At 43.1% G+C, this 26,174-nt stretch overlaps 1 protein-coding gene and 1 long non-coding RNA gene across 3 annotated transcripts in view; one reads left to right on the forward strand and one right to left on the reverse strand.

The window, feature by feature from the left end:
- LOC116652179 (uncharacterized) overlaps positions 1–26,174 on the forward strand; it is a 169,027-nt gene that overhangs the window by 84,253 nt on the left and 58,600 nt on the right. Inside the window, exons 4-5 of one of the 2 annotated variants that reach the window (XR_011416728.1) lie at positions 13,242–13,392; positions 13,966–14,212. This is a non-coding gene — a long non-coding RNA (uncharacterized lncRNA). The remainder of the gene's footprint in view (positions 1–13,241; positions 13,393–13,965; positions 14,213–26,174) is intronic. The other variant, XR_004305178.2, reaches the window with a different exon arrangement.
- LOC6633242 (uncharacterized) overlaps positions 813–26,174 on the reverse strand; it is a 100,645-nt gene continuing 75,283 nt past the window's right edge. Inside the window, 5 exon segments of the mRNA XM_032440179.2 lie at positions 813–5,751; positions 20,937–21,066; positions 21,174–21,270; positions 21,340–21,496; positions 22,190–22,996. Coding sequence (XP_032296070.1) covers positions 4,271–5,751; positions 20,937–21,066; positions 21,174–21,270; positions 21,340–21,496; positions 22,190–22,541 — 2,217 coding nt within the window. The 5' untranslated portion in view covers positions 22,542–22,996 and the 3' untranslated portion in view covers positions 813–4,270.

The following is a 26,174-nucleotide window of genomic DNA, read 5'->3' on the forward strand; positions in this document are numbered from 1 at the left end:
GGGCCGAGATGCTAATTTGCTTATCAGCATTCGATTCGTGGCAAATGCATTCATTGCCCAGCAAATACTTGCCTCACTTGTTGCGACAGAGCCACTGACAAATGAGTGCAAGAAATGTTTTGAGCTTGCGAAGGATATTTGTTAAGCTCGAAATACTTGCTAGACTTGTGTGAGTAAAGCGTATCGGTATTCGAGACAAATGAGAATAAAGACGCTTCTTATCGTTTCATAAAATTTTAATCTCGTGTCTTCTTTCAATTTGCTTGCACATGCTTACAGATTTGCATTTGTTTTATTTGTTTCTGAGCAATGATCGAATGATCTCGAATTGCTGCTTACTTGATCTTGGCTGACTATTGAAAAGCTTTGGTCCTTGCACAATTCAAGTCTCGCGCTCTCTTTCATTTCATTTTCGAAGTTATAGAAGTTTCAAGCCGCATTTGAAATCATCGAGTGCTTCGTATTCACAAATACATTTGTTTCATTTGGTACTGAGCAAATACGCAGTTTTTCATTGCCAAATTGAAGTTTCTGCCCAGATAGCTTCGCTTTCAGATACTACTCCATTAATAAAATCCCGCTCAAACGTTATTCAATTCAATTTATTTCGGCTGAAAAAATAGAAATATATCTAATTGATTCCAAAAGCCACAAGCAAGACAATTGGAAATGAAACACAATTTCAATTTCAGATGTTTGACTAAATTTTCATGATGTATTTATTTGTATATATATATATATGTATATAGTATATGTATGTATATATATATATATATATATCCCCCTATACATATACATATATATTAATGCTATATATATATTTATATCTATGCGAACTGCGATATTTTTGTTGCTTTGCATTCAATTAGTTTTTATTTTTGTAATACACACAGAAAAAAAAAACATACATTCATATTCAAATATAAATACATATCGATGCGTATATGTCGAGCATATCGCGATCCGTATTATATAGTCTGTTATTATATAGATGTGTATGTGTATGTGTATGTGTGTATGTTGGTGTGTTAATTAACATTTACTCGTATGGGTTGACTAAAATTAAGTACATATACTATATTTAGTTGCCGCTGCTGCTGCTGCTGCTCCCGCTGACCTAACGGCTAGAGTTGAACTTACAAAGCTAGAAATCGACACGAAAAAAAAAAAAATAATTCGTATCTCAATTAATTAGTTTGATTTTACTTTTTGTTTTCACTAGATTAGAGGTTTACTTTACTCTATTTCTTTGTATTTATATTTATTTAACTTTGTATATTTTATTTGGTAATTTTTTTTGTTGTTTTTTGTTTTTTTTTTGTTTTCACTTGTTGATATAGTATTAGAGAGTGTGTTTTGAAGTGGGGCTTAATTGTAATTACATGAACTTATGCTAAATATTTGGTTTGCTTTGTTTCGTTAAATGAGTATGACAGTATGACAGTATGACACAATTGCAATATTACAAAATAAATGCAACCATGCGTTTTTCATTCTTGTTTTTAGGTTAATCTCTTTTTTTTTGGCACTCTATAATACCTTTTTTTATACATATATTTTTGAATTTTTTTCATTTTTTTGTTTTTACTTTTTCATTTGTTGTTCATTTGTGCCACAACCCATAAATTTAAAGCGTCGTTTTGGTATTTTTTTTTTTTTTTTTTTGGGATGTTTCATCTCGTAACCCTTTTTGCATCTATTCGATTATTTTAATTTAAAGCCACAAATTGAATATGGCAAAAAATTAACACACCCACGTGGACACACAGACACGCACACAAATGAACTGCGCTTGAGTACTAAAAATGTAATTTATTTTCAATTAAAATACAAAAATCAAGTGTCCCACTCGGTTGTCAGTGGTCCCTCTGCCCCCACCGCCAAAGATGAAACTGACATTTGAAGCCGTTCAATTGTGTACAATCAAAATGCATTTAAAAAGCATTTAAACCTAATTGCTGTGCAGCATTAATACAACAATAATATCAATGAAAAATAGATGAAAATTAAGCAACAACAACAACAACAACAAAAATCCCGAAACTGTCAAGCACAGCAAAAAGAGCCAGGTAAGCATATTACAAACGGATGCACCTAACTGCTTTGTACTCGTCCGCACTGCCCAAAAAATTTTTGAAATGGGCTACAAATTATTGTTTTTTTTTCCCCGAATCGCATAATTTTTGGATCAGGCCTTAAGAGTTGTCAAGATATAGCCTAGCTCTGCAGAGTAGCCCGATATAGCCGCTTTCACATTGTTAGCGTGTATGGAAGGCAAAAATAGAATGTTATTCAGAGCATTTTAGCTAATTTTATGCGCATGTCGAAAGGTAATTGATGGCACTTTTGCTGTTTTTTCCCAATTCGTAATGGGCTTAGTTCGGAATTAGCATCAGCAATCGTTTGCCTAATTTGAAAACAAGAACAAAAAAGAAATGTCAATAACTTTTAACCGCTTGCCAGTTCGTGCTATTGTTTAACGCTCGTACCCGCCCCCAAAGTAGTACAAAAACTGTTATACTAGGGTAAAAGAATATTGAATTTGTGGAATGTCCAACTTGCTGTTCGTTCGTCCGGCCGACTTCCGACTGTAATATGCTTAATTAATCAAAACTGTTATACAGACGAAACTTTTATAACAGCTGCTCAAACTGTTATACACTACTTTCACAATATGTAAATATGTTTTGCCATTAAAAAATGTCGCATTCAAATCACTGGCAATGTGTGTATAACAGTTAAACTGTCATACTGTTATGCTGCAACAAAGGCCAAAGGCCCAAGCCGCATGGATTGAACAAAGCGCAAGAAAAACAACAACAAAAAATTAAGAACAACTAGTAAAACTTAACTAAACATAACAAAACAAACTAACTAACCAACAAATCGCTTAACTAAACTTTGTCCTTTTCGCGGATTGCATACAGTTTGTCATTTTGCCACCAACCCCGCCCTTCCTTGCACAATCCCATTGCCTGCGCATTTTCGGATTGTGCAGTTATTTATTATTCATCGTTTAAGTGGTATGTTGCACACATTAATTAATTTCTGTTTTCACTAACTTTTTTTTTTTTTTTTTTTTTTTTTTTTTTTGTAGTTGTCTGACTTATTTATGCATTCTGCATTTTGGATTTTAATTTGATTTTTGTTTATGCTTTTGCTTTCGCCATTCAGATTTCAATATATGTTTTATGTGTTTCTTTTGTTTTTGGTATAGTTATCTTCTACATAAGTGTATTTACAACAGGCATTAAATGTTATTTTTAGTTTTTTTCTGTATATATACTTATACCCTGCACCCTTTGAATATGGAATAAAATGGGTATAATGCATGCAACAGGCGTAAGCACGCTTCTTCGAACTCATCAAGGATATCTATTCATGATCAGCATCAAGAACCGCCTCAAACACAGACACTATTCAAGCTAAAGACTGGAAATTTGAATGCGGAATTCGCACTGTTTTCACGAAATCGATAAATATCGATTTTCAGTTTTTAGTTTTCTATGCATATATCGAAATTTATCTGATTTGGTGTTTCGTTTATTGTTACCGATTTCGAATATGTATATTTTTAGATAAGTTTTTTCGATTTTCTCCAGATTTGCAAGAATCTAAGCTTTCCTAGTTAGCGCTTTATGCGCTGAAAATTTCATAATGATCGGACTATGAACAGCTGAGTTATCCAAGAATGCATTTTACTATAATCTTTTGTGTTACGGAGGGAAGAAACAGCTCTATGTGTGTGTGTGCGTGTGTATGTGTGTGCTATGTACCTGTCTGTTGGTATATGTGTGCATGAAAGGAAATTTGAGTTTTTTTCACAACATCTCGGTATCGTTCGGGTACAGGGTATCCATCTAGTCGATCACAGCCGACTAGAGCACACTCAATATTTTATTTATGGTATTTTATTTTTACTTTTAGTGTTTGCTGTTTACACGCATATTTTATAAATATTTGCTTAACTTACATCATTTGCATAACACCCTCAAAGCGCGCTGTTGTCGTAGCCCACCTGCTCAGCTAATTAGCACGCAGTGGCTGCCGATTGCTGCCACGCCCTCTTGGTGTGCATATACTTACAGTGTGAGTGTGTGAGCCAGTTAGTCGACCAAAACACAACTGTGTGGGCGGGCAGGCAGACTTAGACGCGGATTACCTCGCCCGGCGCCTGCTTGGGGCAGAGCTCGTTCTCGATGCTGTCGCGTAGTCGCAGCGCTGCGTTCAGCTCGGCGTCATCTGTGCCGGCCGCTTGTCAGCTGGTTGGTCACATGAACAAGTCGGCTGTGGTGGCGCCGCCGCTTGATTTGCGCGGCGTGGTTGGCACACCGTGCGGACAGTGTGTGGCTGTCGCTGCAGCAGCGGCGGCAGCGGCAGACTTCGACTCATCCTCGAAAGTGACCATTTTTTCGCTGCGCGGCTTCAGTGTCATTATTTGCAGCTGAGCGGGCGGCGGCGGTGGGGGTGCTGCTGATGTCGTGGCGCCGCCTGCGGCAGCGGCACAGAGCAGCGTCTGCGGCGGTCCCAGCTGTAGGCCGTGCGGCATGCCCATTCCCATGCCCATGCCCATGCCCATGTTGAGGCCCATGTTAACGCCAACGCCCATGGGCAGACCCATGCCGGTCATGTTGTTCGGCGAGAAGCGGCGCGGCGGGGGCAGCGCCAAGTCGCCAACGCCGGATAGATTAAATTCGCTAATGCTGCGCGGCACAAAGTACTCCATGTGGTGCTCCGGTATGCCTGTGGAGCGTCTTATGGGCGTGTTCCGTTGAAAGGCCGATGATGAGGCGCCCATTCCGCTGCCGGCCCCGCCCCCGCCATTGCCAGCGCCCATACCTCCGAGTCCATGCATGTGACTGCGACGTGGCAGCGAGCTGTACTGGGTCAATGTGTGCGCCGGTCCAAAGAACATGGTCTGATGCTGGCCCAGATTGTTGGCCGCCTGGCCGCCAGCCGTGGCAGCTCCAGCGCCCATTAGTTCAGCGCTGGGTCGTTGTCAGGAGGGCTTGGGCGTTACAGCCACTGAGACGAGAGCCAGCTCCTCGGCCTTGGGCGTTACATGATCCTGAACGCTGAAACGGCGCAGCCACATAACAATCTCCGTCTGGATCAGGCTGAAGCACATGGCCACCACGGCCATGCCCACCAATATATAGGCCGAGGCCGTGTACAAGGTCAAGGTGCCGCTGGGTGCCAGCTCACCAAAGCCGATGGTGCCCAGCGAAGTGAAGCAGAAGTATAGGGACTCCAGAACGCTCCAGTTCTGCAGCTTATGGAACAGTATCGCACCGCTGGTCACATAGCAGACAAGGACACACACACAGATCGAGATGGGCACACTTGGGGAACTGCGTCCGCTGCCATCTGAAGCTGACTTTCTGCCCTGCTGCTGCTGCTGTTGTTGTTGTTGTTGTTGCTGCTGTTGTTGCTGCTGTTGTTGTTGCTGCTGCTGCTGCTGCTGATATACCGAGGGTGGGAGACCGTATTGGTGGAGCTTGGCCGCCGAATGACCGTATTGCTGTCCCTTGGCCTTGTCCGATTTGCGACTGCCGCTAGGCCCGGCTGTGGGGCCGCTGCCGCTGGCAACGCTGCCCTTGGCACGTTGACGCCGAAACAGGCAACGCATGCCGGCGGACAGTGCCTCGCCCATCGCGGACAGATACAGCAGCACGATGGGTATGCCGAACAGGGCGTAGACAAGGGCGGCTACGCGGCCCCACTGGGTGCGGGGCGAAATGCCGCCGTAGCCTGTAATGTAAGAATTTGGTGTGAGTCTATGGGTAAAATGGGTATTGTACTGAATTTGTACAAATGTTTAAATATTAAATAACTCATAATGTATATATATTATTGATCAGCATCAATAGCCAATTCGATCTAGCCAAGTCCGTCTGTCCTTCCGTCCGTCTGCCCTGCTGCCCGTATGTCAGTCTGTCCGTATGCACAAAAAGATCTGTTGTTGAAAATTTCATCAAGATCGGTTAAGAAACACACAAGAAGAGGGTTCAGGGTATCCCCTAGTCGGTAACTCCCGACAAGAGCGCCCCTCTTGCTTGGTTTACATTATATTTTAACTACTTTCATAACACATGAAGTGGCACTCAGATGGTTTGTATTTTATTTTATTTTATTTTATTATTTTTTTTTGCTAGAAACTTTATAGCATATTCCTGAACATAACATAACATTACCATTGGATTAGCACAGTGGCAAGAGGGGCGGGGAGGGGAGGGGAGGAGCGGCAACTACCACCTCAATAGAGTAATTTGACTGCTGGTGTTACAGCTACTGCTGCTGTTACTGCTACTGCTACTGCTGTATTACCGGCTACAACATTTTTAATTTTTCCTGTGTCGGCCACAAAAGAAAGAGAGAGAGAGAAAGAGAGAGAGAGAGAGAGAGAGAGAGAGGAAAAAACAACTTATATGGCCAGACGTTTTGCTTTGACTGTGTCTTTGATGTTATCGCCCTGCATTAGTGCAGAAGGGGGCGCGCGAGCAGGGGGGCATCCATGTAGTCGTTACAGCCGCAGGGCACGACCTAACCCAACATGGTGAGCCCTACCCAAAAGATTCTTGGACCATCAGCGGCGCCGTCTCACGCTTCGCCTGCCTCAGCAATGAACTTTTAATGTGGAAACTTTTATAATTGAGTAAAATGTGCGTATACATATAAATGTGTGCATGTGTACGTCCGTGTGAGTGTGTGTGTGTGTGTGTGTGTGCGAGTGTGTGTGTGTGTAAAGCGACTATGTAGCCATGTATTAAATTTTATTACTTAAAAATAAAAGGCCAGCACAGCGACAGCTATTGTATGAGCAGAGAGTAAAACGTTGCTTGACGCTTACAATTCACAACAAGTTAAAGCTTCGACAGAGACAACCTCGCGGCGAAAGCAAAGTAGGTGGAGGCTAAAACCAAGAGGTACTTTATAGTGTTTATAGACTCTAAAACAAAGTCTATTATTGAGTTATAAAATGTCATCAGCTGGCTGTTTTTTCACTGCACATCTGCATTTACAGGGTATTCTCAAAAACAAGAACACACATACATTTGTGCATATCCTTAGCGAATGCCTTTGTAGCCTTAATGCAATAATACTTTAAAACCCGAAGCACGTTTAAGTGCACATGTAACAGAGCGAAACCCAGAGAGAGAGAGAGTGCGCGAAAGAGAGAGGGAGGAGAAGATGGCTAGAGCAGTAGCGGGTGGGAAAACGAGCTGAACGGATGAGCTGGACGATGGTCCGCTATGAAAAAGTTGCTAAAAATTATCATCATCCAAGCGCCAACCTCCCTTCACCTTGCCACCTTCCCAACTGGCAACATACTCCGTCAAGCTGTATCAAGCCAGAAAAAAAAAAAAAAAAAAAGAAACCAACGAGTTTTGCTGCCCAGGCTGCCCCATGGTCAGGAACACGCTTTCCCGGAACACACACTACCCCCTCCCGGTCGTTAGGTTGTAGCTCATGAATTTGCACCCGCAGCGAGCGCTGGGCAAAAATTGTTAGTGAAAATTATAACATTTACAATATGGTCTGCATAAAATTGTATGTGGTTATAACTAACTAACTAACGGCGGGCCCATGTCGGCCTCCGGTTGAGTATGATGCCTTCACCCGCCTTGCCGCCCATCTGGCGTCCATGTCTGCAGTGAACACATGCAATACTCGGACCTATAAACTCATAAAGATTTCTATTTGGACCCTGACGACCCGCAGGCCCGGCAAAAACTGCCAATTATGTTTAGCAATTTTCAAGTTTTCCCCAGTTAAACTATTTGAAATATGGTTTTTCTGCTTCATGTTGTTGTTGTTGTTGTTGTTGTTTTGCCATGTGCCATGTGCTTGGCCTGTTAATGGGCTGTGGCAGGAGCTGCTGGCTGCCTAGCCGGGGGGGCTGGACCCCGTCCACAGACAGCTCTGCCATCTGAAAGTTGTCTAAGCCGCATGACATGCAGATTAAAGCAGAATATTAAAAGACGAATTTGACTTGCCAAAACGTTCGCCTTTTGCACAGCTGACTCATGGATGCCCCCCGCCCGCATAGATTGCATATGCAATTTAATACAATTTTTAAAAACATTAAAAAAAATCCAGTCGGAGTTGAACCAAAGCCCCGACCTATCATCACAATTATTCCAGCCTCTTTCGGTGCACGCATTCCTCCCCTCCGCATCCTCCCACCACACAATGGCAAATGCGGTCCGATCTTTGGGAAATGCTATATACGCATATGCATATGGAAAGTTTATCAAAATGTGAAATACCCTGGATTTGGGTATACTTTCAGAATTTCGACTCATCTCTAGCTGGCCCCTTGATTTGACTTAATTTAATAAGTTTCTTAATTGGCACGAGAATTCTCGCGATATTTTCTGGCCGTTGTTGTCGCTTTCGGCTGAGTGACTTTTCGTTCGGTTCCTATTTCGCTGCCATCAAAGTGAAAAGCGGAAAGCGGAAAACAGAGAGTGGGACTCCTGTTCGTTGGGACTTTGAGTTTCCGGTTCATGGCAAAGTGGCCACCGGTTCCGTTTTAGCCAGAGGATTGCCCAATTTTGCGCGAGCTGCCCAGCAAAGGGCGCTAGCGGAATAGCTGGAGGAGGTTGGAGGTCTGTTTCGGGGAGCATAGTTCCCATGCAGCTACGCAATTCGTTTCATTTGATTAGTGGCCATTGATTACGACGCACAGCAACGACAACAAGAATGCAAAGCAGGCAACGGGCAATGTCCGGCCCCGCTGGCATGACCTCCAGCTTCAAAGGCTGCCTGTTTACCCTATCCAGTGGTGGGCAGCAAGGGTTACCGGGTGGGTGGGGTAGGGGGTAGGGCGAGTGAGGGGCAACTCCAACCAACAAAATATTTTAATACGGTAATTTTCGGGCTTAAAGTAATTACGAAATACACACTCACAGAGTGGAGAGAGAGAGTGAGAGAGAGAGAAGGAGAGAAGTATCCGGAATTGGGGCTGAGGCGGGGGCTGCTGCTGCGGCGCCTGCCCTGGCTGCCGGCAGCACAAGCTTCTCTAATAGCTAAGAAATTAATTTTCAGAGAAAGCTATTAAGAGAGTCACAAAAATGGCTCAAATATAAAACCAAACAATGCTCATAAATGCGATGGTAAGGGGGGAGGGGGCGGTTGTTGGCAGGAGTGCAGCGCCAGGGCCAAAGCATGTGGGCGTTGCTAGCAGTTTCAGCTGGGGAACGAGGTCACAATGGAAGCAATTCGCTGTCTCGCTCTAGCGCTGTCTCCTGCTGGACTTTAAACGTTTTAATTAATGCGCGCGCGTGTGTGCGTGTATCTCTGTGTGTGTGTGTGTGTGTGTGTGTGTGTGTGTGTTTGTGTCAGCAGCTTTGAGTAATGAAATTGCGACACAATCACGAGCCGCATCCTTATAAATAGACAGGCGTTCAATGCAAACAATGCGCAGGCAGCCAAAGCGAGCGAGATGACAAGACAGACAGACCGACAGACAGACAGACAGAGAGAGGGAGAGAGACAACGAGCGTAATATGTAAATGCCATTCAAATTACATACATACATATTTAATCATCATAATTATGTGTATGCAGCTACAAAAGGCGACAGCGAACATGTCATTAAACGCCTTCCAACAACAACAATAACAACAACAAATGGTTTTATAGCTCGCCAAATGCCCAACGCTTGAGGAATTAATTAAAAATTAAATGGCCTATTCAAATTGTTATCGAGACGCGGCGACGCCGCCGCCGCTGTCGCCGCCAACAGCGGCCATTTAAGTGGCAAGCAAATGCGCTGCTTGTGAAAATAAAAGCCCAACACACACACACACACACACACACACACGCGAGCGCGCGCGGGCAAGCAAGAAATTGCCAAATGGCCGCAGCAGCAATCACTCAGTGCCCAGTTGGGGCGTGGCAGCCGGGCTCGTAAAACGTTGAATGCGCTTGTGACATTGCGAAGTGACGTCAGCTTCGCATAAACATGTCAAAACATGCATAAAAAGCCAGCGGCAAGAGGAAGAGCGGCGAACACTGGATGTCCAAACATGTTCGACAAACAAACCCGAAACAGCGCGAAAATCAACAGCAGCAAGCTGATAGATAGCTGAAGAAGCAGGGAGTGAGAGAGAGAGAGAGAGAGGGGGGATCGTAAGGAAGAGAGAGCGCAGGAGAAAGGGGCCATCAAGTCGTTAAAATCATCGTAAAACAGTTTGTCTAGTGGCTACACTAATTTGACCATGTCTCGACTGGTATATCAGTTTTGGAGCTACAACAGCATGCAGTATAACAATAGGAATGACGACATTTGTTAGCCACTAAAATGTATAACAGTTTTCATATATATAAACAGCTCTTGTTAACTACACAAGCGGTAAGCACGTATCAACGGATCAGTATAACAGTTAAGCATGTAACCACGAATCTAACATTAAGTGTCAGTATAACAGTTTATAGGTAATTTCTCTTTAGTATTCTGATCGAGTATAACAGTTTTTACAATACTTTTCACTTTTACAGCTGCAAAACAGTATAACAGTGGTCATTATATAACAGTAGATACAACAATTATGATCTGTATAACAGTTGCAAAAAATATTCTTAGTAGAACAGATGCGAACAACGCTTAGTTGAAGCACCGCGTCAACCATTGCCTAACGGTTTTGCTGAGTGTAACAGTAGGTACAACAATCATGATATGTATAACAGTTGCAAAAAATATGCCAAGTAGAACAGTGCTTCAATAAGTGTATAACAGCATACTTATGTTTACACAACAATCGAGCTAGTACGCGCATATGAAATGAGTAAATTTGTTTGTATAACACTTTTCTTGCCAGCAAATTTTGCGCACTTTTTTATGCCGAAGCGCACACACACACACACACACACACGCACACTCACAGAGACGCTTAACGAATAGTTTTCAGCTGCGCTTTGCAGTTTTCTGAACAATTTGTCAGCATGCAGGAGGTTAAGAGTGGCGTGGTAGGAATGGAAGCGGGGGGTGGCAACCATGTGACAGAGTGGCCACTCGAAAGGCGCTGGCAACGCTGGCAAAGGCAAAATGCTTCAAAAGCTAAAGGCATGCGAATTGTTGTTGTTGTTGTTGTTGTTGTTGTTACGGTTGTTGCTGTTGTTGTATTTGTTGTTGTTGCTGTTGCTGCTGTTGCAGACTTAACTTTTGTGGATGTGATGGCATTATAAAGCATTGATATACAACTATATTGAAAGCGGCTGCTCTTGATTGGCAAAAATTGGTAGTGTGCACATAACTGGCATTTACAGGGACACCCCCACCACCTACCCGTCCCACTCCAGGCAGCGCCCGTTCCTACCCATTGCCGTGCCGCCAACAGGCTTCGCAGAGACCTACAGCCCCGCTTTGAGCACAAAAGATTGATGGCCTGCAGTAAGCTAAAGCAGCAGCTGCTGGGCTGTAGATGAAAAACTGCAGGGAGTCCGGTTGAAGGCAAGCCAAAGACAAACGAGTAGCGGGGGGGTTGGAAGACGGGCTGGGATAATTCCTTGCTTGCATATGTAAGTGCGACACATATCGAGCCGGCTACTCGCTCTGATACCCTGAACCCATCGAAAACGGGCACAAAGTGTTGCATGCTCTGGTGCAAGTGTTTGTTGCAAACAGCAAGAAAGAAGCTTCATTCGCGATGACGAGAATGTCTCCGTGTTCGTCATTCTGTCATTCCGTCTGTGCAAGCTACCCGATCTTGGCAGTTACAAATGCAGCAGAAGGAGATTACCATCTTTTGCAATATCGATAAATATCGACCCATTCAAGAATGTGTGACTGCGAGAAGAAGCAGCACAGCACGAGAGTGAGCTCTCTTCATGTTTGTAACGACAGCTAGCGCTAGTTTCAGGGTATATGCTAGTCGGTTACTTTCGACACTCTTACTAGTTGTTGTTGTCCTTGTTCAACAGCAAAGACATTAAAAACTGAGCGCAGCTTGTCAAGCTGGGCGGGGCCAGCGGCGCATAAAGTGTTGAGTGCTTCGTTATGCGCTTGTCTGGGTGTGTGTGTGTGTGCGTGTGTGTGCAGTGTGTGTGCGTGAGTACTGTGTGTGCAGTGTGTGTGTTTGCTCTAGAATATGGCGTAGGCGCTGTCCTTGTCCGCGGGTCCTGCAAAATCGTTCGCATCAGCAAAATGTTGACTTATCTGCGATTGTTGCTGCCGTCGCTGGCGTGTTGTTTGCTGTTGGCGTTATTTGTTTTATATTTGACACCATATACGCCCCGGCACACACACACACACACACACACAGACACATAATAGACACCCACGCAACGTTCAGGCTATAAAAATGAGTGCGAATGTCAATTGCAATAAAATAAAATAAACTGCCGCGATTTTGCACACATAACAAGGGGCAACAACAGCAAAAACAACAACAACAATGCGAACAACAATGGAAACAACAACAACAACAACAACAATAGCAAACAGTTGGGGTCAAGCGATTCGAATGGGTGACCGGCCATAGATTTTTGGCGGCACGTGTGGCAAATTATAGTTGCCACTCAGCCAACAACAACAGCAACAACAGCAACAACAACTACAACAGCAACAACAGCAACAACAACAATAACAGAAATTACAACAACAAACGCCAACGCATACAAATTGTGTAATAATAATATTACATATTACATACAACAAAACGTGACGGCTGTCATAGGTCAGTTCCGATGTCTGGAACTGGGGCAGGGTCCAGAGGAGAATGCGATGAGAATGTGCGTTGGGGCGAATGTGGAATATGTGGAGGGGTAATGGAACTGGCGAATGTTGGCAGCTGCAGCTGTCATCCATTTTGCGGCAATCGTATCATAAACAATTGGCCAGCAACAAAATGTTTAATCAAGTTGTTTAATATTAAATGGCAAAGCGACAGTCTGGCAAATAAGTATGCGCCCAGACACGAGCCATATTTGCAGTCGATCAAGTGGGGCATCAACGACAAGGGGGAGAGAGAGTGAGAGTGAGAGAGATTGAGTGAGTGCGAGAAAGGAACTTAGAAAAAAACGTAGTTTTAAGGAATTTCAAATGATTGGCTTTGTCGAAAGAGACTTCGAACAAGTTTAAGTTAAGCAAAAAGAAATGAGAGTATACTTTTAAGAAACGATTATTTCAAATATGCCAGAGAGAGTCGTAGCTAATAAGTGTGGGAAAAGAAATAGAATATAAACGTTTTGACAAATCAAAGAAAATAACACTAAAATAATAAAAAACATTGCAGGGTATATAAAGTTTCCCCTACAATATTTAAAACAGAACTGGAAGCTGACTTAAACGAAGTTTGGTTCGATTGACATTCATAGATCAAAACAGAATGTTTGCGCGAGTTGAGCAGGAAGGACAAACTGGCCGCAGGATAGGGACTCCAGCAGGTAAGTTTTCACCTTAACTATAAAAAAAACTAGTAAGAGGTTCTAGTCGGGAGCTGCCGACTAGGGGATACCCTGAACCCTCTTCTTCCAACATCAAATGCATATATATATTCTATTTTAGAAGCCATATGTCAAGTTTGGTGGCTCTAGCTCTTATTATTTACCAAAATTGCCCAAAAAACAGGATATTGATATCGATTTTTATCGAATGCGTGGAAACTGAGTAAGTTATCGATTATCGATAACAAACTCGATTTGCGCAGGCACCTACATCTAAAATTTCAACTCTATTAGCTCTTATATGTTCTAAGATCCTAGCGTGCATACATACGGACGGACAGACAGACGGACATGGCTAGATCGACTCGGCTATTGATGCTGGTCAAGAATATATATACTTTATGGGGTCGGAGATGCTTCCTTCTGCTTGTTGCACATATACAATATACCCTTACACCAATTTTTTATAGGTTCAGGGTATAAAAAGGCACCAAAACAAATTTCCGATGCCCCAATAAGCTGTTGAAGCGCAGGCAAAAGAAATATATTTCATATTTATTTAATTCTACACAGAAACACGCTAAGCCCGAGCTCTGGGCATAGGTCAAGCCTGACTGGACTTACCCAAAAGATTTCACTTTAAGCGCTGGTGCGTGTCTAAGCTGTGTTCGAAGCGTTGGTGCGTGTCTATGCTTAAGCTAATTGCACAATGGACGTACGAAATTGCAATGGAACAGAAATAACAAGAGCAGCAACAGGCCGTAGCCACATGCCACTTGCAAGGCCTCAAGGATGCTTCAAACTCTGGCCACACCTACAGGTAAGACAGCTGGTGTCTGTATGCCTGTCTATGTGTGTGTGTGTGTGTATGTGTGTGTATGTGTGTGTGTGTGTGGGTGTGACTGTGTGTTTTTGTCTGTGTTAGGTGCTCAGTGTGCATTCATGCATAACGCTAATGCGCTTTAAGATGTGCGTCAATGAATGTTAAGCGGAAACATGGGGCGTCCCAAGCAAAATGTAAATAACAGCAAACAAATAAATACGGCTGTGCACGACCCAACTCGGATTTCCATTCATTTTCCACTCAATATAGCGAATTCGTTAAAAATCGGATACGAAATTACTTATTATCCTCCTCCTTCTTCTTTACTTGACTTCATTGAAAACAATAAGCAAAATCGGATGCCCATTTTCACCCAAAGAGGTGAATCAAACGAAATGGCTGAGAAATGCTTTAAGTGAATTCTGAAATAGTTCTTAAAAGAAGAGCTGTGCAGTCACTTACCAACTATTGTGTCAAGCTTAAAGTATCGCTTTTATACGTTAAAAGAACTGGCCGGAACGTTTCAAATATGTCGCAAGTTAATCGGACGATTAATTTTCCACTCAGTGCGGGGAATAACATACAATAATTTGATTTGAATTCACATGCGAAACTTTAATACAATATAAAGTTGGGTTTATAGCAATGAGAGGGAAGCCCCAAAAGGGGCCCAATACACAAAATTCCACCCGTTTTCCGCCAAATGCGTGTGGAGCATACGATTCGGTAGAAACAGCTCTCCGGGCATAGAATATGCATATATGAATAATAAAAAGAGTCAATTGAATGATTTGCAATTCGCAACGCTCCTAATTGACCCCAGACAATTGGGCTGCGAGCGGTGCGAAGCAATGCAAATTAATTCTAATCAATTTATAATAAGCAGCCAAAACAGGTGAAGGGTAAACAAATTTGTGGGCCCGACTGCGGTGCCGGCAGGCGCGGCAGTGTCGAGAGTGCAATGCCAATAACTGGATTGTCGCTGACACAGTCATAATTACATTATGTTAACAGACCTGCGGGTGAGAGCAAGGGCTGTGCATGGATGTTGGCTCGGGCAGACGGAGTTGGTCATACGCACACCCGCACACACGCACACACGCACATACTCATTAAAGCCGCAACACATGGCTGTCAGCAATTCTGCAAGGCATAAATCAAAACGGCGACACATTGTAGCTCAAAGTGTGTGAGTATGGGCCGCGTGTGTGTGCGTGCGTGTGTGTGTGTGTGTGTGTGTGTGTGTGTGTGTGTTTGTGTGTGTGTGTACGTACTCAATAGAAACGCATTTGCCGGCTGCGTAGATGTTTATATTTATGCGCATATGTGTTAATTTTATTACTTTACAAACACTCTGCGCCAAATACACAAAATTCATTGGCATACATGGCGTATACGCGATATTAATTTGCCATAATCTCGACTCGTTTATTAGCGCAAATAAATTGAAATTGTTATTGGGCCGGCATTGTTGCGGCGCAACCATGAATTATATCATTTCGTTCAGCTCTGGCTACGTCAATGTCATTCGTTAAAGCCGCTAAAAAATTATTGCAGCACCAAATGCGATGTTTTTTATGCATTTTGGTACGCAACCAAAATGAAAATAAAAAGGAAACACACATTTGAAAATGTGAAACACATCTGCCCTTAAACATATTATTTATAAATATTAAATTCTGGCTTGTGCCCGAAAGCTTAAATTGTTTATTCTCAGTTGGTGTATCGCGTTTTTATCGTCTTTGTATCGCCTACATACTTTCGCAACTTTGTGCAACTTCTCGATAATATTATTGCAAAATAATTGTATATATTAGATATGGGATTCGGGTTATTTCTATCGATGGGTGCCAAACTTATTCATGCTTTGCTTTGGGTCTACCTTGAAATTTTGTAATTCCAAACAAATCCTTTTTGAACAACTTATGTTTGGGTTATGTATTAAAAATAATTAGAAATCTTGATTCGACTTAAAAACGCTTTGAATCAGCTTCGCCAGGGCGAAAAGTTGACAATAACGCACATTAATATATTGGGCATAAAATAGGCAAACAAAATAAATAAATAAGCCGGAAATTACAATAAAAAAAAGAAGTGAATTGAATTAAATTGGCTGCTGCTCAAGTGATTTAGTGCTGGGAAAAGAAGCACAGCTGTCGCTTGGTTACGGCCGTGTTGCCACCTGGGTGCAATCAATCAGCCAGCGAAAGCTTTTAAATTGCATAAACGGCTCATTAGATGTGGCTGCCACAAAGCTGAATCTGTGCATTGTCTTCCACAAAGCTGGTTGCAGAGCTGAGCTCTGAGCAATTGAATAGGAGAGGGCAACAAGATTTGCGAGCAGCATTTTATAGATTTAACGTTTGTGTGTGTGTGTGTGTGCGTTTGTTTAGGTGGGTGTGTGTATGAGTGTGTGTGTCGTGTGTGTGTATTTTAACTGCGACATTGCACTTAAGTTGTTTGGCGTCTAGCTAGCGGCACGGCGTCCATAACTTATGCCTCAAGTACGGCTGCCCCAAAAAGTAGGCAATGAAATTTGTTTTATGTGCCAATTGCTGACAAACGCAGCGGCCATTAGGCACACAGCCAAGTCAGGCCGACAGACAGACAGACAGACAGACAGACAGATCGACAGAAAGACAGGCAAGCAGCTTATCAGACAGTTAGTTAGTCAGGCATTAATTTGATTGAACAATGGGCCAAGACCAGCAGGCGGGGGCGTGGCATCGAGCAGCAGTCAGCATCAAATTTTAATTGAAAGGTGTGCGGGCCAAGGGACTCGTGACAGTCAGGCCATTGAGGCCATTAAAAAGAGCTCAGAAACAGGCTAAAGCCAATCGCACGGTTCGCCTGAAATGCGCATAATGAGCAAATGCCACACGGTAATCGATTTGAGTTAACCAATTCTGGGGGCCCTAATAGCCCTAGACCCTACCCCCGATTACAGTTTTTAGCATTGGCTCTGACTGCGGCTGTGGCTTTGCCAGCTCCTTGCGGCTGGCCTAATGCCAGTAACGAACGGGCCAACAAGCGTGTGCTTAAGCCGACTACAATATACCCTAGATGATGTGCAGCTAGCAAAACGACAAAAAAATGCAATATGAATGAATTGCTGGTTCGATACTGCCTGCAGTTAGTTCCGGTTCGAGAATCTAGTTGTTCGAAGCCATGAGACCAGATTTTCTCTCAAAACTCTAGCTCTTCACATCTGGCATATGATATATGAAAAAATATATACACTATATGGGCTGGCAGATGTTACCTTCTGCCTGTTACATACATAAGCCCAGCTCCACGCTACCCTCTATGCACATTATTAATGGGTATAGGATAAAACAAATAACAACAACTTTGAGCTGCAACTTTTGGCAACACACCAAGGTGCGGTCAGGGGCGCCAACGGTAAGCCAGGGGGCTGCAGGGAGGCTAGCAAATAATAACTCAAGCTCGATTTAGTTTTTTTTTTTTATAACATGTGTGTGTGTGTGTGTGTGTGTGAGTATTGTGCGCGTTTGTATTTGGCCCTTAGCAATTCCCCAGACGCTGGCTATTTATTATATTTATAGAAAATACATTAACTCGGTTTTAGAGCTGCGACAGCGACTGATGGTAAACGGCGGCAAGAGGCAAGATTAACAGCGGATTGGGGGACGGGGTTAAGCATAAAAACAATCAAAATCCCTACGACCAAACGCATTCTGCTTAAATTGTTTCATAATTGATTGATCTGCAGGAGGAAGCAGCACACACACACACACATACACACATTAAGATACAATACAAGATACAATCAGTCTGATATACAATTACAATATGGCGTGGGGCAATGGGGGGATTGAACAGCTTAGGCACTTCAATGATTGCTTTCGGGGCTGCGGCTTGGCTGGTGAGTTCTGGCCCGAGCCAAAACCGGGCCAAGCAACTGCCCGGTTCGGTAACATATGTGTCCTGGTTTTATTAATACCCTAAGTCCATAGACAGCGTGTTAAAGGGCATAAAGGGTTTGTGTATAAATATGGAGAACTTGACTTCCCATAATATATATATATATATTTATATATATATTCCCAATCAGGCTGACAAGCTGAGTCAATCTAGACATGCCTCTTCGTCTGTTCATCTATGTGAAAAGCTGGAGGCTTTTTATTAATCTTTTGTTTGATATCGAATATTCGTTATTCGAATGTTTCACTTTTTTGTATATATCTCTCTATTCCCCCTAGAATTGGAATACCCTTCATTCTTAGAGTGGACTTTAGATACTAAAGTTAATCAATATCGCATTTCCCAAAGAGGAAATAGCTAAATAGCTTTTAAGTTCGCTTTTGCCATATGCGCCAATTGTGTGTCTTTAGTTGAAGGCTGGGAATATTTGTAAGGGCATGTTGCCACTGGACCTAGGGTATCTACAAGTCAGCCACACTCGACTAGAGCACTTAGTTTTTTTTTTTTTTTATTTAAGCCTAGCTGCCAACCGCAGAACATTTGCTTCGCTGTCTGATGTCAAAATAATTTCGATGACGCCCTCAACACAAACGGAGCGTACAACTGTATGGGCGAGAGGTGATTGGCGAGGGGCGAGGGGCGAGGGGCGTGGAGCGGGGTGCTACGGCTAGGGGCCATCGAGTTGAGTTATTTAGACAGATTTTTGATAGCCGGCGCCTTTTGCCATGAAACGCGTGCCTGAAATTGAGTTTTGATTTGAAACCCAATTTCCCAAAAATGCGATGCGCCCGACCGTTGACACTGCGACAAATGCGACTTCGATGTGGCCGATTGCCACAATTCGATTGATTTCACAGCACATTTGTTTGTTCCGCCATAATCGTGCAACTATATATATAGCTATATATATACATATATATATATTTATATAAAGGTATTTATATGTATGCCCTAAATGCTTTGGGCACTCGCTGCTTTTGATGTTTCCTTGCGTTTTGCTAGCTTTAGTTAATGTATCGAAAATGTTTACAACCACAGCGACATGTGTGTTAGTCTGTGCGTGTGTGTGTGTGTGCTTGTGTGCTTGTGTGTGTACAGTTGCCACTTGACAGCGCTCGTGCCAGGCGTGTAATTAATCTGAGCTGCATAACATCGCCTAGTCGCCAGTACGGAAAATATTTGTTCGCTGTCCTGAGCATTAAACGGTCCTCGGCGACCTGTCGCAGGGCGAGTCCCTTACCTGTCATTGTCAGGCAACAATTGGCACCTCGTCGCATCATCAGCAGCTGGCAGAGGGCGCAATGGTGTCGCCTTTCCCAGCCATGCGTGGCACACACTTGTTTCGCCCGATAGATGGGCTTGATGCTTGTAATTCGCAACAAGTTAAAGACATTGACACAAGTCCAATTTTCACTGATCCACAATATACACATATATAGACATATATGATTTGCATGCACGGCCCAATTACTGGGGCATTAATATATATACGATACGGCCTTTTGGGCTGGACAGACAATACAGTTATATATAAATAGGTTGCCTAGGCTGCCAGGAGCAAAGTGTGTTCCATGTTGTAATTCCTTTTGGCATTTGTGACCTACAACGGAATTTACACGCCCGAAAGTCGAATGCTTGTATGAGTGAGATAGTCCGATGGCCGCAGCATAGCGAGCGAGAGCGGTTGTGAGTGAGAGTGCGGTAAATTAATGATATTTTACATACATCTTAATTGCGTGTCGCTGGCTTTTTGTTGGCGCATCCTTCGGGCCAATTGGCCGTCCCGGCCCGGCCCGGCCCGGGCCTGGCCCGAAGTGCCTGTCGACGCTCTGCGCTTGTCAGCCAAATTGCTTAGCCCTCGAGCTGCTTATAATTTATTGAAAGCGCGGCGCTGAAACTGGGCCTATAAACCAGCCAGTGCCACGCCCCTCGCCGCCCTCGCCATACAGTCCTGTCGCCAATTGGGGGAAATTGCAAAATCAACGCGCTCGTAAATTGAAAAATGTTGTCAAGTGGGCGGATATCGAGCAAGCAAAAGGAAAAAAAACAATTAACAGAGCTCGAGTCGGGCGCGCCCGACTAGAAGATACCCTGCATACTAAACTATAGAAAATCTAATCGAAATCCATTTGACATCCTCTGGCTATCTAAAGCTTCACAATATGTTCAAAGAACCTAATCTAAAAATCGATATTTATCGATTTCGCGTCGTTGAGCAATCGATCTAAACGTCCTCAGTCAGATATGGACGGAAGTCGGAGATGCCTCCTATTACATAAATTTCCACACAACCATCATACCCTTTTGGGGCACATTTGCAATAGGTGCAGGTTATAAAAAAAAAAAAGAAAAAAAGACAAGAAGAACAACAAGAGCAGAAACAAAAATATAGACGAGGCTTGGCCTTTACCCGCCCGTTGACAGTTTGTTAATTAAAACCAGCAGCCGCTCAGGCGGCGGTCAACTGGTCATCCAGTCATCCAGTCATCCAACCAGTCGGGCCGGGCCGCTGTGCACTGAGGCGCTCAGTCAACGTCTCAAACGCACACACTCAGATCCAGCCACGCGCTCTCGTCATTGAGCCCCGACCCAGGATGTGGAGGACTGAGCTGAACCGATTCGTGATGCGAACAGAGCTCTGCAGTTGGCAGACGGAAAACGTCAGCAGTCCGAGTGCTAATAAATTGCCCAGCAGTCGACTGGGAGCTGACACTAAGGGGCACCATGCTGGGTAGGAGGTGTGATGGGAGGGGACTGTTGCCCAGTTGTTACTCACCTATCGTTGTAATTAATGTCAGGGAGTAGAGAAAGGCCGAGGCGTAGGTCCATTTGTGCGTCGGTGCATTCATTTGCACGCCGCCGGGCTGATATACCTTCGATTGGCGTACCGCACGCAGCAGAGTGTCCTGCAAGAATGAAGCAATCCACAACACACACACACACACACACGCGCACGCAAACATATTTGCAAATCAGTTTGGAATTTCAGCTGGAAGCTCAAGCGTACACTCACCTGAAATAATTGCACCTCCTGGGCGGCCAAGCGTGTCCAGTTCTCCTTGTAGAGTATATTGAGATCCTCCGTTATTGACCAAAGTCGATCAACAGTTCTGCAATAATTGATTGAATGCGCACAGTTATAGTTAATGCGATTTCATTCCAAGACAACTGTAACGCACCTGGAACGTATCTCGGCATTGGCCAGCTCGGTGCGCGGATATGGCTTAGACGCGGCCACAGCTGTTTCCAGTGCAGTCGCATCCTCCAGCTCGCCCTCGAGCGTTACGAATATTATGGAGCCCATTGCCGTGTAGAGCAGTACCAGCAGCAATACACCTAAGAGGCAGATAGAGCAAGCGAGAGAGAGTGAGGAAGAGGGCAAGATATCATATATCCTTTGTTGATGAATTAATATCTTACTGAACTAAGCTTGATTTCATAATTGCTGTCAGCATTCTTTATTTCATATTCGAAATCTTTCTTTTTCCATATTCCTGGAATACCTCTGCATGGGAAAGGGGGACAAAGGTTGACTTCAGTCAAATATATCTCCAGATCGATAAGTTTTGATTCTCAGTCGATCATATCTCAGAGCTAGATCTTATAATCTTATAGTTTACCGAGTTTATTTATATTCAACTTATATGCTTGCAAGTCTACGTTCTCGCTTAAACTGAAGAAGCACTAAATATATTGCACACATTTGTACGCCATATTTCAGCTCTGAAAGTTTCTCAGGAATTGGCCTACAAACAACAAAGTTATGAAAGAACGCGTTTCCCATAGTGCGGGGGGGGGGCAAGGAACGAAGAAGAAGCATAACCACTGCGTAAAGTGCGCAGCTTGCGGCGTTTATTACTTGTTTTTGTTTTCGGTGTGTGTAGCAGAAAGTTTGAATGTGTGCATCCACAGCTCCTATCCACAACCACTGCAACTGACTCCGTATTGAATCAACAGGGCTTGGAATTGGACGCAACTGTGCAGCTGACATTTGGGGCAGGAAGTGGAGAAGGAGGAGGGGTTACTCACCTGTCGCTGATATGCAATGCGATTTGGGCGCCTTTTGGCAACCGCAGAGGGCGCTGCTGCTGATGCTGCCATTGCCGTCCCGCTGTTTGTCCGCCTTTGCTGTGGACGAAGCGGATCCACTGCCGCTGCCGCTGCCGCTGCCACTGCCGGCGCCGCCGGATGAGCTGCTGGCGCCCTGGGCGCCATTTGTAGCGCCGCCTGCGAAGCACATGCTTGAGCCGCTCTGGCGACCGATACGTGAATTGCCGCCAGCCACGTTGCCAGTTGCTGGGCAACTGTTGTTGTTACTGTTGTTGCTGTTGTTAATGCTGGTGAGAAAGGAAGCCAGCGGCAAAGAGGACTTTTTGTTCATTGCCTCACGCGCTGCTGGTCAAACGAACTGGCGCGCCCCGCTTGCTGCCGCGCCAATTGCTGCGGCAGACAATCAATCAGGCCTAAAGCCTGCCCTCGGCTGGGCAATGAGCGAATGACCAAACGATCAAATGGCCAAATGAGCGAATGACCAAATGACCAAATAACCGAATGACCGAATGACCGATTGAGCGTATTGCAATCAAATCAAAAGCTTTGGCACGTCATGTGGCACGTAATTTGCATCCTACCTTCTTCTGCGCCTCCGTTTGGCGTTTACCGCTTTTGTCGCTTCGCGTTATTATGTGACCGTCATAAAATGTTGTCGACAGCAATGAAAATGTTGTCGTTGTTCCTGTTGTTCCTCTTGTTGTTGTTGTTGTTGTTGTTGTTGTTGTGATTTTTATGATGCTCGGAAATGTTTTTGGGCGCTGTGACAAAAATTGTCGCCGGATGCTGCAAATGCAAAATATTTTCGTGAAAAACTGGCAAAATGAAAATGAAAATTGCGATTCTGGGCACTCGCAAACAAACACGCCAACACACACACTCACACACACGCACACACATGTGCTATAGACAAATTGCATGGGAAATGCGTAATTGAGTTAGCAAGCAGCAGGGGAAGTTATTTTACCCGCTAGCGTATTAATCCGACACATCTAATACCCTACAGCAATGCCAAAACAGAAAAAGAGTCTTGCCAATCAGAACTGCGCATTAACTGAGTGTTGAACAACACTGCAGAGTTTGTTACAGCTAAAAATGTGACACAGTGTGAAAAGTTTATGAAATAGTCGAAACTCTGGAAATTATATATTTATTTTTCAAAATTTTCTATAGACCATTAGCATTTTTATAAGTTCAATGATATTAGTAAACGTGGTGTCAGAGTGTTGCACAGTTTTACATAAAAAAGTGTTGCACAATTTTCGAAAAGTTTGTGAATTTCCTTTCCAAAAACTGAAATAATGTATATCAATTGAAATTTGTTATAACTTTCTAAAATTTTCATAAATTTAGAGGACAAGCGGATTAAGTGTTGCATAATTATGCAAAGTTCGCTAGGGACAAAATATGACTGAGTGCTGCATAATTTTGAAAAGCTCAAGAGTTTATGTGCATATTATTAGCGAAATGTTTAAATATTGTATTTCGGTTAGATTGCCAAAAGAATCCATCTTTAACATAGAAACAGGGCATAGTTCCAGTTAGCTTTGACATTTTAATATAAAATCAAAATATTAGGACACAGATCTTATTGTCAGCTTCAAGTTCATAGTAGTTAACTGACAGTTAAGTTTTGAATTCCTTCACTCTAAGCTCTAGTCAACTTATATCACAATTCGTTGTGCCTAGTTTGACAATCGCCTGCCAAATTTTGTCAGATAGTTCGCTGTCGTGAAGAACCTAACGAACAGCTTGATGAACTGATATTAAAATTGAAATAACAAAAACAGATTCAGTTTGACAACATGTTAAAGTGCCTGTCAAAAGAAGAAAATAGAATAAGCGGGGGCGCATCGAAAGCTCTCTAGCTTTAGCTTATCATCTTTGAGTGTGAAGAAGCTTTATCATAAAAAATAGACACGTAAATGAATATGTTTTCTACTTTAATTATTTTTACATGTGTTATTATCATAAACAGGAGAGGAGCTTGAAAGGCTTTAAAACAATTCACAAGCCAATCTCTAAGATCTTGTCTCGTGCAAAGTTAATGTGCCCGCTGCGTGGCAAGGGTATGAAAAAATAATAACAGCAGCTGCAACAATATGTGTGCCCTTTCGTGTATGTGACTGTGTCTGTGTGTGAGTGTTAGTGTGTGTGTGTGTGTGAGTCGTGGGTGTTGCTGTCGCGTTATCTGATGAACATGAAGATGGCCGGCATTTAAATTAAAGATTGCCCGACAAGCACAAACAAAAAGTTGTCGAGTTGCTGTGGCCCACAAGTTGTTGTTGTTGTTGTTGTTGTTGTTGTTGTTGTTCGTGTGTGTGTGTGTGTGTGTTTAGTGTCGTTGTTGTTGTAACTGTTATTGCCAAGAGCACGTGTGTTGCCATTTTCATTCAGGCCAAATGGCACTTCAATTAGGAGCCAGTTAACATTTTGTGTGCTTATGACTTGCATTTTTGCTGGCTCATTCGCAATGCTAATTATGAAAGGCCGCCGCATAATCACGTCACGTTTTCACACAACACCCAACACGCGCGCACACACACCCGCACACACACACACGCGCACACACACACACTATAAACGGGTTATGGGCAAGAGCCGAGCGGCAGATTTGCGGATTATTGAAATGATAGGCGTAAAGTGAATAACGGCTATAACGAGTCGTATTAAATGAATCAAACGAATTAACAGCGTTTACCAGCATTCATTTTATTCACAAATCAATACACACACACACACACGTACACACACACACATGCAATTACATGCATTGCATATGCATTAAGCATTAATTGCGTTTAAAATTCAGTTGAAAAATCATTTTATAAAGCATTGGCCATATCGAAAGCTGTTTGTATATCACATGTGCTGATATTGTTAATCTGTCTTCTATATGTATATATATATATATATATATATATATATATATATTTGTATATATAAGTATCGATATAAATATATGTGCATAATGTATATATGGTAGATGCATGTGTGTGACAGCAATCTCTGTGCAGCTATAAGCCGCTTAAGTCTTGCACGGCAATCAGCCGAAAGCTGTGGCCCATTATTGCTCGCTAATAAAGCAAACACTTTGGCACTTTAACAGTCAATCAATCGATCAAAGCGCTTTGAAAGTCATTAGAAAGGATTTCAGTGTTGATATGTCGAATAAAATAGAAAGGGACACATTCTGGGACAAAGCTAAGCACAACAACCAGCTTAGGCATAGACTAATGAGTCTATCAAAAGAAAACAGTATTTGTTTTAAAGACTACAGCTTAATCCCTAGGCCAGAGCTGTGCGCCACAAATGAAGCCTACGATTTTGTGCGCTCTTCGAAAAGCTCTTAGCTACAAACCTTGAGGTAAGCTTTCCTTGAACAATCGTAGGTGCCAAGATTGCTGGATTGTCTCATTTGAGAACATATTTTTCTCTATACGAGCTAGAAATGCCAAATTTGACATTTGATAGTTTAATTAATAACTGCAATAAGTGCAACATTTGCCCTCAAATCAAATAAGAATTGGGCTAACATAACTTTTGCAAACTATTTATATTTCAATTATAGTTGGACATAGTCTTTTTTAAGGGTATTCGATATTCGGTTATACGCAAAGGCAAAGCCAAGCGTCTGCATTTGACTCTGAATAACTTTGCGATCTATGGACATGAAAGATTACAAAGCTTCGTCTTTTTATGCCAATATATATATATATATATACACATGTTTTGTCTGCATCGGCCAGATCGAACTACTCAACATATAGCTACCGAAGGGAATGATTGCTCAAAAATTAGGTTCTAGCTCAACAATTCAGGCCTTTAATACATAGGATTTATCTGGAAACGAACATACTTACTTCTGTGTCAGACATAAGCAGGTGTATTTTGTTTCTTGAGTTCCTGCCTATCTGTGTCTATCTGTTTGCCTGTCTGTCTGTCTGTCTGTCTGGCATAATCT

The sequence above is a fragment of the Drosophila virilis genome, chromosome X (genome assembly GCF_030788295.1).
Source record: "Drosophila virilis strain 15010-1051.87 chromosome X, Dvir_AGI_RSII-ME, whole genome shotgun sequence".
NCBI lineage: Eukaryota > Metazoa > Arthropoda > Insecta > Diptera > Drosophilidae > Drosophila > Drosophila virilis.